We start from the raw sequence: 21,205 nt of genomic DNA on the forward strand, positions 1-21,205 counted from the left end.
TGAGAAACTTACAGGGCCCTCTCCTTTGAAGCAAATCATGCATGTTAATCCTGTCCAAAATCATGGTCTAGACAAAAGCTTGAATCTTCTCGAGCACCTTTGCCCTCAGAAGGTTGTGATTCCAATGAAAAAAGTTTTGGGATGAAGGGTTTCAAAAAGTATGAGAGAAAATATTTAGAAGTGAACATACCCAAAGAAATCCCAAGAAAAGAACCCCCCTCCGCAAAATGGAAAAAGCTGATGGGAGCATTATGAAGTAAAAAAAGCTTAATAATGAGGAATTCTCAGCACCAACAAAGACTCCCCCACCCATGCATCCTCCCAAAAAATGAACTTTTTTTGCTGTTGCACACTTTGAACTAGAAAGGGGAAAGAACTTACTAGCAACTTGGGACACAAATTTCCAAGGATAGGAGAGATGATGCCACTGCTCGTCTCCCACCCATCCTATTTGATCCAGTTCTTGCTTGCAATCATCTTATGCCATAGGAATCCACTTCCACAAGGAACCTCCAAAGCCACTTGCCTATAAGTGAGATGTTTTTGGATACCACATTCCCATGCTCCACCCCCCGACTTAGGCATGCAAACCACATCCCAACCAATCAGATGGTCTTTACTATCTTCCCATGACCCAACCAAAGGGATTCCCCCATGAACCTCTAAAGATTTGGCAACTTCCATTTTAAACAAGGAAAGGTATCAAATAGAAAAGAGTAAGACAGAAATGAGAGAAGCTTGGCCCTCAAAAAGAGAAATATACCCTCTTAAAACTCTCCAATCTCCTATCATAGGCTTTTTCAAAATCTACTTTCCAAAGAACCCCCTTTCTACCCCTCCTCCACACATCCTCTACCACCTCATTAGCCACTAGCATTGCATCTAGGATTCGTCTATCATGGATAAAAATAGACTGGGCCAAAGTGATAACGTCCCCCAAGACTAGGCCAAGTCTACTGGAAAACTTTTTTTTACATGATTTCATACATGCTAGTAACAAGGTTGATCAGTTGAAAGCCTTTGACTCTTCTAGCTCACTCTTTTTCAGGACGAAGGGGAATAAATGTGGAATTCACTTTACTATTCACCACACCCTTGCAATGGAACTCCTAAAAAAAATTTAGAATATCAACTTCCAACACACCTTAATTATCTTGAAAGAAAGCCATAAAAAAACATCTGGATCGAAACTTGTCTCTGCTCATGTCAAAGACTGTATTTTGTAATTTCATCAATCTCGAAAGGCCTTTCCAACTACTAAGCAAAGTTCTCATTGATGAGACTCTAGTCAAGGCCTTCCAATCTATTCTCATTCCCAAGGCATATATATTCCTTGCATAACCTTTGACATGAAGTTTCCAGAGGAAAGGGCAGCTTGGGACTATCAAAGGATTATAAATGAGAGGAAAAGAGGATAAAGAAGGGAAAAATGAGAAGGAGGAGTTTCTTTGAGGTGAGATCCCCCTATAAGCCCATTGTGAGTAACCACGGAGGTTGCAAGACCAACTTCTCTCAAGGCTATTGCAGTACTTCTAACCTTAGATCACTAAATTTATTTATATTTTATCATCAAAAAAAAATCCATTGAGGGCATCAAGGGGATACCACAAAAGCACATACAACCAGAAGGAAATCACCCACACTGAATGGTGTCAAAAAAGTCAAGAATTACATGATTACAACAACAAGCCTTCAATCCTACTGAGTGGGGTCAGCTATATGAATCCTTTTCCGCCAACTCGTGATCGAGGGCATCATCCTCAACTAGCTTAACAGCTGTTAAATCCCTCCTTGCAGCCTCAATCCAAGTAAGTTTAGATCTACCCCTATTTCTTCTAGTACCATTAACAAAAACTAGCTCGCTTCTCTTGGTACACTACTTGACCTACATTTCAAATGCCTAAGCCCCCGGTGGGAGCATTTTAAAAAAAAAAAATTGCTTAGTGCACTTATCACTTAAAATAAGCACATTTACAAAGAAGTGGCATTTGGATTGTACTCAAAAAACACTTACGGTAAAAAGTGCTTTTCTAGAACCACTTTTTTGAGAACTACTTAAGTGAATTTTGAGCCACTTGTAAATCACACTATTCATAGGCAAGGTCAATTTTGTAAATATAAGAAAATTTAGTGACTATTTTATAATATTTAAAAAATAAATCAGAAGATAATCATATATTATTTTACTATGTAGTATAATATATTAGTTATTAATGAAATATAATTTAATTTTGGAATGAAGAAGAAGAACCACCTATTAATTTAAATTAACATTAAATTTTTTTTAAAAAAAATTAATTTAATTAATAATATTATTTTAACATAAATTAATATGATAATGATATGTTATCAATATAAATTAAGAACAAGATTATTGTTAATCAAAAAATAATATTATATTATTTTTACTTAATAAAAATATTTAAATATAAATAAAAAACAGTTAACATAAGTATTGATTAAAAATTAATTTTATATTATTTTATTATGCTTTATAACCCATTAGTTATTAATAAAATTATAATTAAATTACAGAATGAATAAAAAGAACCATCTATAAATTTTAATTAACATAAAATAAAATAAAAATCTTAATTTAGTTATTAATATTATTCTTAATATAAATTAATGCAACATTCATATGTTATAAATATACATTAATAACAACATTATTGTTAATTAATTAAAAATATTATATTATTCTAGTTAATAAGAAAATATTTAAATTTTAATTTAAAAATTAATATATTATTATTTAAATTTTAATTATTAATATTTTTATATAAAATACTTTAAAAATACATCTTAGTTATTATAATTGAATTCTAAATTGACAAGAACTATTTATTAATTTAAATTGGCATGAAATAAATTGATTTTTTTTTAAATTTAATTAATAATATTTTTATCATAATTTAATATGATAGAAATATGTTATAAATATACATTAATGACAAGATTATTATTAATTTAAAATAATAATCTTATATTATTTTTTTCATAGAAATATTTAAATTTTAATTATAAATGAAATTTTTAATTAAAAAATATAAATATTTGTAATTTGAAATTTGTTTAAAAACAATTATATAGTATCCTATAATAAAAGTATACAAATACCACTTATTTTAAACACAACCAAACACCACTTATAACTTTCAGCACTTTTTCAGTTCAACACTTATTATCAGCACTTACTAAATTCAGCATTTTTTCTCAAAAACACTTCTGCATAACTGGTTCTAAACAGTCCGTAAACCATCTAAGTCGTCCCTCCCTTATCTTACCTTCTACTAATTTATCCCTAACTTCCTGCGAATATGTTCATTCATCAATTTATCCTACAATGTTTTACCAATCATTCATCTTAACATTTGCATTTCAGCATTTTACCTTTTGAATATGTTGTTGGGCAACTCTAATACATAGAGCATGCTGATCTTAGAGTCATCCTATAGAACTTTATTTTTAAGTTTAATGAAATCCTACTATCACACAGCAGTCCCAAAGAACTCCTACTCAACGGGCTTTAATTATATGTACTAATAGATATCGAAAACTACTAGTGCTCTTGATTATCAAGCTCAATTTTATCTTCAATATTCCTCTGGTTGAAATTACTTTTCGCATATTCAATTTTGTTTACAGTCTACAGTTGCTTTCATCAATCAGAACAATGTCATTTATGAATAACATACACCAAGAAATCTCGTCTTGGATATTCCTAGTAGTTCATCTGTCAATAAAGCAAATTGATAAGAGCTCAAAGCATACAACTATTGTGATTGGAAATTCTTTAGCATCTCCACCCGCAGTCCTAACACAATTCATTACTATATCATACATATCCTTAATGACATCAATATACCTACTACATACTCCCTTCTTTTCTAGGATCAACCATAGTACTTCCATAGGTACTCTATCATAGGCTTTCTCTAGTCAATAAAAATCATATGTAAGACGTTCTTCTTTTCCCTAAGATTTTCTATTAACCTTCTTAGAAGAAAAAAAGCTTCTGTTGTTGATCTCCCAAGCATAACACCAGATTGATTTTCCAAGATACTCATTTCTATTCTTATTCTTTGTTTCAATTACCCATTCCCAAACTCTCATCATATGACTCATAAGTTAAACTCCACAATAGTTATTATGGTTTTGAGTATCACCTTGTTTCTATGTATAGGAGTTAACATGCTTGTCCTCTATTTCTCTGGAATTTTCTTAGATTTTATAATAGTGTTGATTAGATTAGTTAGTCATATACTTCCTTTTTATCCTAGACATTTCCAAGCTTCACTAGGGATGCTATCTGGTCCTATAGATTTCCCACTTATCATCATTTTTAAAGCCATCTTAATTTCAGTGACTCTAATTTTGCAAATAAATGTCAGATTTCGAGTCTTTTCCTCATTTGTCACTTGTAGGTTTAGGCTTTTAACTTGGTTTCATTGAACAATTTATTAAAGTAGCTTCGCCACCTCTCTTTTATTTCTTCTTTAACCAAGATATTATCATTATCATCTTTTATACATTTTACATTGCCTAAATCAGTGCATTTTCTTTCTCCAACTTGAGCCAGTTTATGTCTCTTTCCCCTTTATTTTGTATCTAATCTAGTGTATAAGTTATCATAAGCTCTATTTTTAGCTTCACTAATTATCCTTTTTGCTTCTTTTCTATATCCTCTTTTCTATGTGCTCTATATTCTAGAATTTAGCCATGTTTTATAACAGGTTCTTTTTGTCTTCACAGCTTTTTGAACATCTTGATCCCACCATCATTTTTTTTTTGCTGCCCGAGAATCTTCCTTTGGATTTGCATAAATCTCTTTCTTCTATCTTTTCAATACTATTAGCCATTTCATTCCATAGTGTCTGTATCTACCTTGTTCCCTATTATCCACTCACCTGCTTTGATTTTATCTTTGAATTTTACTATATTCTCTCCCTTCAAACCAGGGTTCTAAAAGGCGTTCTCAAGGTGCACCTCAATGTGCTTTCAAGCAAAAACGCCCCAATGCATATTTTAAAATGCGTAACTTCCCAAATGAGCACTTTTTTGCAGTTGGGCGTATGCCTCAACCAAAAAATTGTGCCTTTCATGACTTAGTTAAGGCATACACATATTGAGGTGAGTGTTAGTGCAAAAATATGGGCTTCTAAAGAACTTAAAGGCTTTTCCACAGATGTTCATAGAGCAGATTGAAATCTGAAGTAGCTGATGCAAGAAAAATCAATATCAGTTGAGAAGGCTGACTTCTTCCTGCCAGCACTAGGATGAAGGAAGCTTGCAGGGTTGTGCCACTCAACCCAGGCCCATATAGCCCATTTTCTCTAAAGAACCAATGGATCGTGTGATTTAGAGACTCCTTGCTTCAAAATCAAAAAGTAGATGTCCTTACAGTTATCGGAAACCACTCCATCTCATTTCTGATGAAATCAGTGATCTATGGTTGGACAATTAATTCCATCAGTCATGTACGACCCTCTTGATGATAGAGTAGACTAATGCTATGGTGAGAACACTCAAAACTAGTTAAAAAATGGGCAGCCTCATGGTGCCTTTACGGTGATTTTAACATAGTCTAGTTCTCTTCTGAAAGAAATAAAAACTCCTGCATCAACCCTGCAGAGCATAGTTTCACATACTTCATACACCAATATAATTAGATCAATTTACCACTAAACAGAGCAAGATTCTCTTGGTCAAGCTATGGAGAGAACCTGAAATTCCCCAAACTTAACAGATTTATCCTATCTCCTGAAAAGGATCTAATCTACCCAGCCATATGCCAGAAAGCTCTACCTCAACTCATTTCAGATCATACTCCTATTTGGGTTGTAGAGGGATACATTGGAAGGATTCTCCTTTCAAATTCCAAAATATGTGGTTCAAATTTGTAGGGCTTATGAAGGATTAGTGGAAACAAAATAGTCCACAAGGTTCCCCTTCTTTGCAACTAGCTTCCAGGTTAAAAAGGAGAAGTCGAGTGTTAAAAATTGGAGCAAGGGAACACTTTCGAATTGCCGAAAAAGAAGTTGAGGGAGATGGGAGCAAAAAACTCAATGCTAAAGAAGAATCTTCACAACTGGGGAAAGAACAAGAAGGGTGGAATTGAGAGGAGATTTTAAATCTCTTACGGAAATGAAAGAAATATAGTGGGAGCAGAGGTCTAGAGAGGAAAGGATAAATGGAGACAATCCATAAAAATAGCTTCATCTATAAGAAGAATTAACCCCATTTTAAGGATTACTGTATATAATACTTTGATTGAAGGAGATAAAAATAAATAAATAAGAGCAGCTACAACAGAGGCTTTCAATCATCTTTTTTCAAGAAACAAAGGTTCAAACCCAAAGCCAGTCACCTTCCATGTAAAAATCTCTCTCAGCACATGATAAGTTAAGGCTTGAGCAAACCCTTGAGCTGGAGGAAATGCTTGAGCCCATTCTTGATCTAAACCCATAGAAAGTCCTAGGTCTTGGCAGAATGACTTCGACGATTTTTCAAAATTGTGGAATCAAACTTATAAGCCACACGATGAAGCTGTGGTAAAAAGGTAATTGAACAAAGAACAAGATTAGAAACATGGGTTGGTGAATCAATTTAGTTTTGTGCCTAAGAGATCAACAACAGAAGCTATTTATCTTTAAGAAGGTTAATGGAAAAGTGCAGGGAAAGGAAGAGGGACTTGCATATAGTTTTTATTGACCAAGAGGCTTATGATAGGGTACCTAGGGAAGTTCTTTGGTGGGTTTTTAAAAAGAAAAGAATTTGCACTGGATATACTGTTGTCATTAAGGATATGGACGATAGAGTAATGACTAGTGTTAAGACTGTAGGTGGAGAGTCTAAAGAATTCCCAATTGCAACAGGTGTACATCAAGGTTCTACATTGAGCCCTCATCTTTTCGTTTTAGTTATGGATGAACTCACTAGGAATATTCAAAACAAGATCCCATCATGCATGTAGTTCACAAATGATATTGTTTTGATTGATGAAATTAGGAGTGGAGTAGAATCTAAGTTGGGACTTTGTAGAATAACTTTATAATCAAGGGTTTTAGGATAAGTAGAAATAAGACAGAATATATAAAATATAATTTCAGCAATGTAAGGAGGAGTATTGGAGATAAAATAAAACTTGATAATCAAGAAATTACTAGTACTAGTAGATTTCAGTACCTTGGATGTATTATGCAAGCAAAAGAAGAAATTAATAGCTCTAGTAGATTTCGATTCCTTAGATCTCTTGGGATTTTCACTTTCTCAAAAATCTCAATGAGAGAGATTGTTGACTAGACTAACTTTTTGAGAATAATGGATTCTTTTTCTCCACAAGTGAGAGAAGACCTGAGAATTTGGGTTGGGGATTGTGGTTCTTTCTCCACAAAATCCTCGAGCCCTTGTTCTTTCCCCTTGAATAATTTCATGTGGAAACCAAAGGTTCCCTTCAAAATCAAAGCTTTCATGTGGACTTTGGCCATTTATAGGCTTAGTACCCAACAACTTGCTGCAGATAAGGAGACCTTATAAGGCTATGACTCCAAAAATGTGTTTCATGTGCTCTGAGTCAAATGAAACCATTGACACTTGTTCCTACACCGTAAGGTGGCTAAGCAGCTTTGGGTCCTTTTGTTTTTATTCTTTGGAGAGCCTGTGGTGCTCCCCTGAATGGCCGATACCTTCCTTAAGGTGCATTAAAGAGGCTTCTTAGGAGTAAGAAAGGGCTGGCAATATGGTGATCGCTGTCTTCGCCCTCTTTTGGACTCTTTGGACTGAAAAGAATGCCAGGATTTTCAAGTGCAAAGCTACTTCCTCATGTCTTCTGTAAATAGAGTGGTTTTCCTTGCTTCTTTTGGGATCACTATTAGTTTTTCTTGGGAATTGCTACTGTCAGATATACAAAGCGACTGAAGGGGAGCTTTATTGCAAATTTTTACTTGTTTTAGGAGGATGTCCCCATCCCCTTGTAAATTCTTGTCTTCCCTCTTAATGGATTCCTTTTTCTATTGAAAAAAAAAAATTATAAGAATATAATAAGATCTGTGTAGATGACAACTAAGGGCAGATTGAGGATGCTTCCATAGTCAGCTATATTGCTCATAAAAGGGCAACATTCTTCGCGAAGACCAATGATTTCTGGTCACTGGGATGATGGAGCTTGGACTTGGAGGGCATCCCAATCTGGGTGGAATTTCCACCAGTGTGCAGGAGACAAGGTGGTAGAGCATGAAGTGCACACACCTAAAAGGTGGAAGGGTGATAGCACTGTGGTTGTCGTGAAGAAGCCTTTTTCAAATTTAAAATGGAACAAGGGAGGTAATGTAAGTAAGCTGTACATGCAAAGGGGCTTTAGGACCAAGCTTCTGAAGCTTGTAGAGCACCAAGGCTGAACCCTGTCACTTACAACCCCAGCATATTTCGAATGCTTAAATGCTGCAATGATGCCACCCTTAGGTCTGTTTGTAAGATATCCTATTTTTTATTTTTTTAGGGCTGACCAAATCCTAAAAAATTAGTTCCTGGGGAAGCGTGGTATGGGAGCATAGGGGCTGCGCCTCCTGATAAAGGCAGAAACTAGGGCCACCGGATCTACCTGCATGCGTTCAAGTCCAAGGAAACAGCCTCTATGGACAAAAGCACGGATAAGGCTGTGGCGCAGCTTAGAAAAAGAAGAGATTTTATTGAAGAGAAGAGGAGGCATGAAAAGGAGTATAAGAAATCCTCAGAAAAAAAATATAAATAACTAAATAAGAAAAATATCAAAACAGCACTGCCAGCAGGACACACTGTATTCCAAAAAAGACAATTCCCCAACCAACCAGCAGCAAAGCCGACAATGAGGCCAAGTATTGGATCCAATACCAAAGCAAAGATGAAGACATCTTCTCTCCCATGAATATACGTGGATCCACATATTTATAAAGATGCTTGGCCCATTAATTGAGTCTAGACACTTAATTATAGCATTTTTCTGCATTGGTCATGGATACAAGTGCATAGTCACTCTGCATTGGTCATGGGTACAAGTGCATAGTCCACGTCAAGTTTAGACCCAAAAACATAACAATAGCCCTTAAGTCCAAATCCTCAAAATAAAGACAATGTTGTCAAGGAGAGAAGCCCAAAGCGGAAATGTTGGTAATGTGGTAAGGAAGAATAGTTAACAGAAGCCAAAAGTTAATCCGAGCACTGATGCGAATTTTTTTAGCACAGAGGATTTGGAAGATTATGACTCAGTAGAGGTTAGGAACTCAAAAATCAAATTTGTAATGACATGAATGCAAAATCTGGTTTCAGCTGCACGAGATGATTGGGGATGAACTTCAGGGAGACTTAAAGGCAGCAAGGGGATGACTCAGTTGAGGAAGATGTCTAGACACTGGTGCAGTTAAAATCAGGTAGGGAAGTCCTCTTTTTTGTAACCCATTGGGCATAGTTAATCCAATGGGATGACTTAGCTGGATCCTCTTTCCAACAAGAGGAGAGAGAAAGAACAAGAGAGAGAGAGAGAGAGAGAGAGGGGGGGGGATGAGTAGCTTGAAAAAGCATTGGATGGAGATGAGTCAGGTACATAATTAATCTAACCTCAATTTGCCAGCTTGAACTGTCCACAGAAGCAAAAATAGGCTACCACAACACGTGTGTGTGTACACATATATCAAACCATAAAAACACAGATGTGGGAAATACTAAAATAACAATAATCATAGTGCATATTTCAAGCTGTAATAAATTCCATAGCTAGGGCAAAGAACTAGGAAAATTTTATGTCTGCCAGATAAGAAATTCGAAGAAACCTGAATAGCACACAAAATATCAGGAAGTTGATTTTTTGATTCATCCACAGGGCCTACAAATATAGTATTAACTCTGTAAGTATAAGTCCATCTTGAACAAAAAGCAAAGATTAAACAGTTTGTTAGGGAACAAATGTACCGAGTAGCACAAACAAGTGATGTGCTGGAGCATCAGCCATTAATTGTAAATCATTTGGAGAATTTTTGTAGTGAGAAGCAACAAATAAGGCCATTATTCGCTGCAAGAATACACAATTAATAGCTACACATTAACAAAATAGCGCAAAAAATACAATCCCTAAAATCAAAAATGGAATATATATATTTTGCACATTTACCTGCAAAAATAACTCACTGTCTTTGTGGTAGGAGAACAGTGTGTCCCGATTCACATAGTAGAGATCACAATCACTGGGGGGAGGTAACCTATATGAACAACATAGAACATCTATGAAGATAATAAAATTCATACATCCCCTTCCCAACTCCCTGCTCACCTCCCTCCCTCAAGATCATGTGCCCTAAAATAAGATTAAAGAAGGGAAAAAATATGAAATATGTAAATTCCAACCTGTAGATGTGAGGGATAAAAGTTGTAACATCCAGGCAAAGCAAAGCATGAAGCCAAGATTCAATTGGGTCACCAGGAGCATATCGGATAGATTCACTCAATTCAATCTTCTTGAAAGATCGACCTAAATAAGAGGAGATAAGAACTAAGCATGCAAAAAACCATTAAAAATTGTCCATTATTGTGTTTAAATATCCACAATAAGTCTATTAAAAAGAATAAAAAATATAGACAAACATAACTGACCCATACCATCATCTTTTTATGGGTACAGACCCTCAAAACACACATAAAATCTCCCCCAAGATGTGGGATCAGCAAGACTATATGTCTAACTCTTCTTCTGACTGTCTTGCAGATTTAACTTATGTGCCGCCACCTCCAATGGAAGGATTGGATTGGTTAAGTATTTTTTATGATGATGGTACAGTTAAAAGGCAAAAGGATTGTGGTGTAATACTGCCCACTCCAGTTCAAGAGATTTCTGAGGACTTTCAAGCTCAAATTTTGTTGAATAAACTGGCTTTCAATTGTCTGGTTGTGGAGGAAATGAAGTTCAGTTTGATGTTGGTAAATCGAAGGTGAAGGGTCAGAGGGAATCAACAGATTTGAAGTGTTTGGTAAACTATGATGGAAAGGCTTAAAGAGGGGTTTTCTTGGTTAATTTTAGTTTTATTTATTTATTTTCTTTATTTTTCTTATTTTTTACTTTTATTTTTCAGTTTTCTTTTTGAAAATTTCGTATCACAGTATATTCTCTGTTTCTCTTAATATATCTTCTTTTTTATCCTAAAAAATGACCATTCTTGTGGGATCTAGGAGATAAGCCACTGAACTGCAAGACCATCTTCAATTGGCACATGAGATTTTGGAATCTTAGAAGCTGTTTGGTATCATTGTAAAAATTTATGAAAACAAACCCTAGAACAAAAACTAAAAACCAGAAACAGAAACTAAAAACCAAAAACCAACAACTTGTTTGGTTAATATTTCTATAACTAAAACAAGTTAAAAACTTGATTAAATAGATGCTCATTTTTGTCACCGAATCAAACAACAATTGCAAAATATGATTCAAATAATAAAAGTACAAATTAATATAAATTAAAAATATAATAATAAAAGATAAAATTATTATAACTGTTTTACTTAATTATAATATTTCAAAATTCTCTTTACAAGAGCAATCTTAGGGCTTGTTTGGTATCGTTGTTGTTTTCTGTTTTTTGTTTCTATTTCTTCACAGTGAATAAATAGATCATAAAAACACGTTTGTTTATATTGTTAGTTTTATGTTTCTGTTGCCAGTTTTCAGTTAGCCAAAAAACTGAAAATCTTCAGTTATTTTGGCAACCTATTACCAAAAATTTAAATATCCAGAAATAGTTTTTTTGAATTAAATTATTCATTTTATACACTTTTAAATTAAAATCAAAATTAAATGATCATATGAATTTAAATATAATTATAAGAAAAAGATACATAAATTTCAAAAAATAATAATAAAGTCTATTACAAAATACTTGTTTTTTACTATTTTTTCAATTGTCATGTCCAATAATTTTTTTTATTGTAAAGTAAATTTTGAAAGTAGAACAATTAAGTAAAATAATTATAATAAATTTTATTTTTATTATAGCAATATTTTCAATGTGTATTATTTGTAAATTTATTATTTTAATCATATTTTTATAATATTATTTAATTTAAAGATAAAAATGAGCATTTTTTAACTTAGTTTTTAATTTGAATAGATTTATAAATGTTAACCAAACAAGTTGCAGGTTTTTAGTTTTTAGTTTCTGGTTTTTGGTTTTCACTTCCGGTTTTCATTTCTCTAATTTTTGGCAGTTATACAAAATGGCTCCTTATTGTATATGACAATTGAAATATAGTAAAACAATTTGCTAAATGAATTTTATCATCTTAAATTTGTTTTGAAATTTTATGGATTTTTTTTTAATTTAATCATACTTTAAATTCATTCTTTTATTGTAATTAATTAAAACATATGGATAAAAAAATGATTGATTCAATTTTAAAAAATAATTCTAGATATTAAAATATTTTGGCAACAAGTTGCCAAAACACTGAAAGTTATAAAATCTAGTTTTCAATTTTTTTGCAAACAGTAGAAAACCGTCGACAGAAACAAAAATCAGCATTGTAAACAAACGCATTTCCATAACCTGTTTCTTCACTGTATAGAAATGAAAACAGAAAACCGAAAATAGAAATGATACCAAAACAGCCCCTAAATGTTTCAATAAGTGACACAAGTTGACGCTTCACAGTACACTAAAGTTCAAAAGAAAATAAAAACAGCAGGCGTCTGACAAGAAACTTAAAAAGGCCCAATTTAGGTGCATCACTAGACCAACTTCGAGCAAAAGCCATTCACCTTCAGCCAAAAACCTGTTAGGCCTACTGTAAATTCCACTCAGAATAACCTTAACAATCTAATGATACCAATGCCAAACTATTTACAACCCATGCCAACAATCACGCTACTCTGATGACAACAATTAGCTAGTTGTGTTCATAATATTTTAAATGTAGACCTTCATGATTAAAGAAAATGCATATTTTTGTAAAATCATCTTTGTAGTAACAAAATCACCAGTCCTTGAAATTGGTGAGGCTTGAGTAGGCGAAATATTGGAGTAATTCCTTCCTAACCAGATGATACCTGGGGCCTCTTGGAATGAACCATACAGTTAGATAGAATTTCTCTTCTACAGTTCTATAATTCTTCTTATAATCAAAAAATATCTTCATTTTCTATATATTTCTTCCACCTCAACTCATTCAGACCTCAATTTTTAGCAACAGAATCCAATCATGCACCCTATTAACACCAAAGATCCTACTTCTACAATAGAGATTAGTGAAATAAACCCATGTATACAGTGGACTGCTGTGGCTTTGGCCTAACTGCATTTTATCATTGAAACCACACCAAAATATCAACTATATTTGTATACTACCTTCTATTTTCATTTTTCTTATTAAAGTGAGATTATGAATGACATAATAGAAGCCTGAAATCAATTGCATACATCATGATGAGTTAAAACTGGCAACAATTTAGACAAACAGAGGTAAATTCATTTCAGACAGTTCAGCCATGTGCAAGCAAACCCAAAAAACACTGGCCTAATGATCCAATTTGGAAAGGCCAAAGTAATGGAAAGTGGCCCTAAACAATATTCTTTAGAGACAGGTTGCTGACTCCAAGACACAAGATCAAGAATTTGTTGGGTTTTGTACTGAATTTTTAACTTAAAGATAACAAGCACACCAGAAGGCAAAAGAATAAACACAACAAAGAATTAAATACTATCTGCAGAAGTAACATGGTGTTAGAAGCAGCTGCAAAAGAATTTCTTGTTGCTCCATTATGGTGGAAGCAGTGCAAAGATATCAGAGATGGAAATGTTACGCGCCCTCGGAAAGCAAATTGGAATCCTGTAACCCAACGTCAGATTCTAAGAACTAAAGGCTAAAAGAACTACCATCCCATTTATATTTATGAAAACTGACGTAACCAAATGTATACATGCACTTCATGATGCAGCCTAGAATTTATTTGTGGTTTATATATTTAACATTACATAAAAGTTAATCTCTGAAAACAAAAATAGTTATTCTAAACAAGTGACCTGAAAAGTCCCAGACTTGCTATGAAACAACTGAGACAGCCTGTCTAGCAAAACGTGAAAATGGCTCCGTAACCAAAAGGTTTACATGTATGATATTTTATTAAGAGATCAGAGTCAAAGAAAACTCAGGCATCACATACCAGAGACAGAGCTCTCTGCATTCTTAGCTGGCATAAGGCTTTGCTCTTCTAGTTGTTGCAGAAGTTTTAATGATAAAGAACGCCCAGTGCCTTCATAGCTTAAATTTAAAAGAGAATTATTCAAAAATACAATAAAATCAACTTCAATCAAAATAACGCGCTAAAGAATGCTTGATTCCTTGTTTTCCAAAGAAAAACTAAATAGGCCAGAAAATAATCAAAGTTTTAACAATGATTCAGGTCCTTCAAGAAGGAAATGGACAGTTCATATAGAGAACCAACAGTGTCTTGCATACATTTCATGACAAGATCAAATTAAGAAAACAAAAATTAACAATGGACAATAATGGGGTAAAAAAAAAAAAAAACAAGCAATCATACCCATTGACAGTGGATGAAAGGAAAACCAGATAAGGACCAAGCAAGGACTTCACAACTGGCAATGGAATGGCTGCTGCTTCATCAACAACCAACAATTCTACCTGAGAGAGCTTTTCATGTTCATGCGGATGTATATACTGCCAGGGCACGAAAAAAGAAACAAAACAAGCATTTTAGCATGAGCAAAACAAGAAAGCTATTCTGATGCAGTTCTCAAAAGCTCCACCTCAAACGAGAATACTAAAAATCCCCGTGTTTAATTCACACCACTACTATCAGCTGCAAAATATTCAATAATTTCGAACTATTATGCACAACTATCAAAACTGATTTTGAGGCAAAGATGGTAAGATAGAACAATTTAAGTGATGGAGAAAAATAAATGCAAATATTTGTGTTGATTCAATCACAACTTCATATCTGTACTGAGAGAAGCAAAGTTGAGACTAGAGAGGCAAAATGCTGCAGCATCTGCACCAGCCAGGAGGAGCGAGCCATCAACAGCAAGGCATAAGCATTTTGAACTCTTGTGCTTAACAAGGTAAGCCCAATCTATCTTTGCTTTCAAGTCCAGACTAATTCCACAGATAGTCGGTCCCCCTCTGCCACACATGGTCTTAAATTTCCACAAAATGGATGAAATTTCTGCCTTACCAGCCTCAGAATCAAAATGATGATCAGTGGCCAGCTTACAAAAGTTCTATTGAAATTTCCATAAATCTCCAAAACTAAATGAAACGTCTTAATTTCTCTGAATTTTTTTTGAAAATTAGGAACAAAATTTTCTTCAATTTGAAGTTAAGAGATTCAAGTCCAATATTTTTTTAAATAAATCTTTTCCTAAAGTTAAATATGTTTATTGCATTAGAATTATGCACATTATACATCATATACCTATCATCGATAAATTTAATTTACAATATTCCAGTTTTAATTCTTGTATCATGTTATACACAGTTTCTAAAGTTCTGTAAAAAAAATTCCTCATATACCTATCATCGATGTATTGAATTTACAATATTCCAGTTTTAATTCTTGTATAATGTTATTCACAGTTTCTAAAGTTCCGTAAAAAATTCCCATGCTTTACTACAAATGTCCATCATTTCTTAAAATTAAAAAAAAAAAAATCGACATAAAAATTCCATTGAAGTTTTCATACTTTAAGCCTTGAAAGTTTAGTTGATATTGAAATTTAAAACCTTGGTCCCACAACAGTTGAGTAAATGCTAGGACTCCAGCCCCACAAAAATCAGCCCACAAGAATAATTTTTCCAGGCTTCCTAACTCCCAATTTAAAATTCTCTAGCTGCTTATTGATATCTAGATTGCTGCCAAGTCGTGCAAGATCAAAAAGTGCCCCACCAAAAAAAAAAAAAATTGCATCTCACTGCTCATGAAACTGTAGCATGAGTATTGTTCCTGCAACTACTTTAGCACAAGTATTGATCATGTTACTGCCACAGATGCATTTTATAAGTGAAGGATAGAGTATTATTAAGGGCACCAAGGACTCAAGGAGGTGCAAATAAAAGCACGAGGGCAAATTACAAAATGTCATACATTAGGGGGGTGCAAGTTAGTCAAGTTGTCTCACAAGCTAAATTGGCTTGACTTCCTCTATAACTTGATCTGCTTCATGGTTGTTAAAAACACAATCCAGACCATAGGATCCTACTTTACTAAAACAATCCTAACCTGACATAGAGTCGCAAATTGGCAGGTTCATAGCAGTATCATAGAAGCATCAATAGGACCATAGTAGGATCATGGTGGGATCGTAACATTGAACATTCTTTCATAGTTTTAAAATCTTTACCAAAATTCTTTTCATAAAGGCTTGGATTTTGTCCTCTATAACTTTTCATGAAATGGACAACTAAGAAAGTGACTTGGTTTACATTAGCAAAATTATGACTCAAAATTTTATTTTTTTGGTTCATTGGCAATTATTAAGTGGTGCAAACTTTAAACGCTAAGAATGAAGATAGATAAATAATACTCGATGCATTTAACAATAATAATGATAGTGACAGTGATGATTCTAGTGGTGGCCTTGATTAAGTCATTGATGACGAGTCTTCTTAGTGATACTATTGAGACTAACTGGTGGCTTGGATGCTGACATTTAAGATAGAAGATGGCTTTATAGTTTAGCTTTTGTTTGCTAAGAGTTCTTATAAAATAGAAAAATGGATGTTCATGTTGTATGGTTGTTTGTTGATTGGTTGTGTTAAAAATTATTTTATTGCTTTTTTATAGGTAATTATTTCATTTTTCATTATAAGCCAGCTTGGTTAAGCTAGGAATGCAACAATTTGAACACTTCATTTTTTCTTCTTGTTGCAATATGAAGGCCCTACCACAGATACTTGAAATCTTAGAGTCTTCAACACTTACTAGCCATTTTTCATATTTATTTATGTATTTAGGAGAATCTTACAAATCCTCAATCCGATCCTGCAAACCATACTAGTGATCCTATGTAGGAAGGATCCTGATTTTAATAATAACCTTGCTCCGCTTTGATTCTACTCAAGCTCAAGTCAAGCTCGAGTAGCTTGGCAGGTTGAGTTTGAATTTCGCAATAGGGTGCCTAATCAAGCTTTCTTAATTTTACAACTTTTACACTCTATAAGTGATATAATATAGATTTTATACATAGATTTAAAATTATACACATTTTATATCTCTCATCCATACATATTTAAATTTTGATTCAATAAAGTGAAACAAATTATAATGTATGGAGGAAAAAACATCCTCCAGGAATCAACTAAGACATCTACAATAATACAGCCCACCAATTCCTCCCCAAAATATTGAACAAAATCCCCCCAAAATATCCTTAGAATGCACCCAAAAAGAATAGAGTAAGACAAACTCTATCCCACAAAAAGGAAAAAAGTTGTTTGAGCCTTGAAAATTCTCGCATTTTGATCAAGCCATATGGTCCTACCCATTCCAATGGAGTTACTTCGAATAACCTTGTGCCATAAGGAATTAATCTCTAAAGGGAACCTCCATACCAATTTTCCAGTTAAAGAGATGTTTTCAGATAGTTACCAATCCTTTAACCCCTCAAAATTAGGTCCATATCCCAACTAACAAGATGATACCCCTTATTTCCCACTGTATTGGACCAAAAGAAATCTCTCATGAGCCTCTAGATAAGAAACATATGGGAATGCTACTATAGTTGTATTTGCTATGGAAGTTTTCCATTGGAAAATTTCCATACTTGTATCCCCTCCTTAAACATAGGGCTCCATATTTTTCCCTCCAAGATTTCTTCTTTTCCATAGACATTCACCAGATCTTTCTTCACCATAGATCTCCTTCCCTCTCCTGGGAAGAAATACCACCCCCCCTCTTTTCTGTCCAGATCACTTAATGCATAAAAAAAGGATCGCCTTCGTAACATTTTAAGTCCACAAATACCTGCCAGTTCCATTTCTTGCACTCCAATTACAAACCCTTTAGTTTAGAACTCAAAACAGCATGAATGTGCTGCTCTACCAGCATTCCCTTCCACAATGGTCTTACCTCATGCATTCCAAATACAAACCCTTTATTTTAAAACTCAAAACAGCACGAATGTGCTGCTCTACCAGCATTCCTTTCCACAATTTTCTTACCTCATGCACTTCTTTTCCACCAAGCCTTCAAAACCATCCGCCCTGAGCCACATTCTCAAAACAGGAAGAAAAGGAACTCCCCGTCCCCAACTTCCAACCAAATCAGTTGATGATCTGAAATTGGCCTGAGAAGAAGATTTGGCAATGTTCCAGTACTGCTCCTTCCATCCAGCTGAAATCATGAAATTTTTAATTCTAGATAAGGGAGGTTATCCCCAAAATAGACCATGTAAACAGCCCCTCTTCCAAAGGTAAATCACTTGCGGGATTTCACATATGAAATCTCAGAAGCACATGTTGTCTGCTCTGCCTCTCATGGAGACATAGAACTGTGTTTAAGTCTCCCACCAAGGGCCATAGATGGTTCTATTTCTCCTTTACTAATGCACATTTTTTTCCACAAGAAGTCCCTCATCTCTTCTGCATACCCCCATTCAAAAACCATATTAACTCATTTGTTTATATACTCGGTCAAACAATAAATGGAAACTCCTAAAAAGACATCCTGCTGATCAAGCATCTTTGTTTCCCACATTACATAAACTCCTTCAGTTGAACCAACAGTCTCTAAAAAAGATTCGCAGTCTGACACCCCATATACTGCTCAATTTCACACCAATAGTTGAAATCAGAGAGAAGGTAAAAAAACAAACACACACACACACACATACACACATACATTAGCCTTCAATATCTAAAGATTATTTCCACAAAGCCCTCATTTTTATATCTTGTATTCCACTCAATTTCTTTTGCTTTCTCACCCTATTCTGTCATAGTTCACAAGGCAACCCAACCTTTCCAATTTTCTGTTCATACTGCTGTTGTTTCTTTTTCACGTTCTTTCCTCTCTCCTCTTCCCCTACTTTTCATATCCTCAAATGGTAGGCACACCCTCTCATCGAGCCTATCAAGAACAGCCCCACTATTTTCCTTACCTCTGCACTTTCTTTAACAGCAAAGGAAAGCCATCTCCTAAGGCAACTACTCTCCTCTTCCAAGAGAAGAGCAGCAGTAGTCAATACCATCTCATGCAGTTCAGCACAGACGAACCAAACTGCTGCTTCCCTCACTCCAGCAGCCCCACGTCAAATCTTGAGGAATTAATGCAAAACAAGCCACCTTATGCCGATTTTCTACTGATTGATGCTCCTCTAACAAGATTCCCTCTGATCACTGGCCCTCATAAGACTGCCACAACCCCTCAATGTCAATCTCTATTCCTTCAGATATGCCTGCCAACCCCAATTCTGCTATCCATCCTTGGGTCTCCACTGGAATTAACTATTCGGTATTCACAATTACTTGGCTCCAAAAACCAACTCTTCCGAATCCAAAGACCAACTCTTCCAAAGCAATCTCCAGTTCTGTCCCCAACCCATCCATATCCCCTTGTTGATTCTCTCCTTTAGGCCTCAAAGCCCTAGTGGTGATGAAAAAGGCCAGTCTCCTTTGGAAAGCCCTAATTCAATCATTTCAGCTATGCGGAATGAGCATTTGGCTCTCTGAAATGTCATCAATCCAAACTGAACATAAGATCTTGGGCTCTTGCTTTATTCGAACTCATTCGAGTGACACCATAAAATTATCTTCTTTTTTCCTCAGTTGAAGCTTAAGGCCCGTAAACACTACAAGGGTGCAGGAATTGTTCCTCTTTGTGTGTTTTGGTATATTTGCAGAGACAGATATAAGAGACCTTTTGGAGATAAGGAATGATCTGTACAGTAACTAAGATGCTGCTCTGAAAACTCTTTCCTTTTGTTTCCAAGCTCTGGAAAATTTTCACCAGATTGCAGATCTCATGTCTTAGATTCAGTTCTTCGACATTTTTTTTTCTCTGTACATCCTTTTGAGCTGCCATATTTGGGTTAGGCACCCCCTTTCTGTCCGCTTAATGAATATTTACTTTTTCATTTATCACAAAACAAAAACAATAAGATATAACCATAAAATATGGAACACTTCCAACAAAACAATAAAATAAACATGGATTAAATACAAAGGACAGAATCAAAGTATTAAAAAAATAAATATCTTCCCATACTCATTAACCTGTATAGTTTGCCGATGCTGTTTGTAGATATTAATACGAATAGTTGCTTTTTTTAACTCAGGATTGGAACTTTTCACCACATCGTAGTCTAAATGCTCCTGCAGTAAAAAGTTGGGTGTAAAAAATTTAGTTGGAAGAACAAGAAGAGTGCAGCAGTAAACTGTTGGTGATACACGTGCATCAAACTAAAAACACACTAATAACCATCTCAAGAGCTGCATTAAATCAGGTCACAATCTAGATTTGCCTTTCCAATAACAAATGAAAATACTTCACACGTAGTTATTCTTTAATGATAAAACTTTTCATGTGTAATTTAAGAAATCTGAGTAATTTCAAGTATCAAGTTGTCAAACATACAGGGAGAAACATATTTGTGTAAGCTGCAGAGAAAGATGAATTTCAATGTGAAGATTAAGTTGGTCATTATTATAGGACAACAAGCCATCCATGAATAACAGCATGTTTTATTTAAGAAAGAGATTTGTATATAGCATGATAGCAAGGAGAGAGAGAGAGATGTAAATACAAAAATAGAACCCTACTGGCTGTCCTTTCATCCAAAAAGCGAATCAAAAGAAACATGTGTTCATAAGAAAAAAAATTGGATGGCAACGGCTATATCAAGACTGAAGAATCTCTGTCAAATTTCAAGAACACCAAAGCATTTTGTTGAGAACTGCAATGAGCATTTTCATAGAATCATATCTATCTCCTTCCGCATTTAATCTAGGCGCTTTTTCAGCCTAAATTGTAATGTAAAAAACCACACATTCACAATCCAAAAAAATGATGAGCGTATAATCATAATGTTGAGCTCAAAGCTGCCATAACTACTCTTTTCAACCAAGGTTATTAGAATCAAGATCCCACGTAGGATCGTTGGAGGGATCTACAGGATCAGATTGTAGAATCAGATCGTGGATCATAAGATTCTACTTAGTACTTACAATG

At 34.4% G+C, this 21,205-nt stretch overlaps 1 protein-coding gene across 1 annotated transcript in view; it reads right to left on the reverse strand.

Moving 5' to 3' along the window:
* Positions 1-21,205, reverse strand: part of LOC131154044 (RNA cytidine acetyltransferase 2-like) — a 58,331-nt gene that overhangs the window by 18,990 nt on the left and 18,136 nt on the right. The window contains exons 9-15 of the mRNA XM_058106519.1: positions 20,251-20,349; positions 14,561-14,697; positions 14,180-14,277; positions 10,378-10,501; positions 10,145-10,232; positions 9,946-10,045; positions 9,807-9,859 (exon numbers count right to left, since the gene is read on the reverse strand). Of these exons, the coding sequence (XP_057962502.1) occupies positions 9,807-9,859; positions 9,946-10,045; positions 10,145-10,232; positions 10,378-10,501; positions 14,180-14,277; positions 14,561-14,697; positions 20,251-20,349 (699 nt within the window). The remainder of the gene's footprint in view (positions 1-9,806; positions 9,860-9,945; positions 10,046-10,144; positions 10,233-10,377; positions 10,502-14,179; positions 14,278-14,560; positions 14,698-20,250; positions 20,350-21,205) is intronic.

Source organism: Malania oleifera, chromosome 4 (assembly GCF_029873635.1).
Source record: "Malania oleifera isolate guangnan ecotype guangnan chromosome 4, ASM2987363v1, whole genome shotgun sequence".
In the NCBI taxonomy this organism is placed as follows: domain Eukaryota; kingdom Viridiplantae; phylum Streptophyta; class Magnoliopsida; order Santalales; family Ximeniaceae; genus Malania; species Malania oleifera.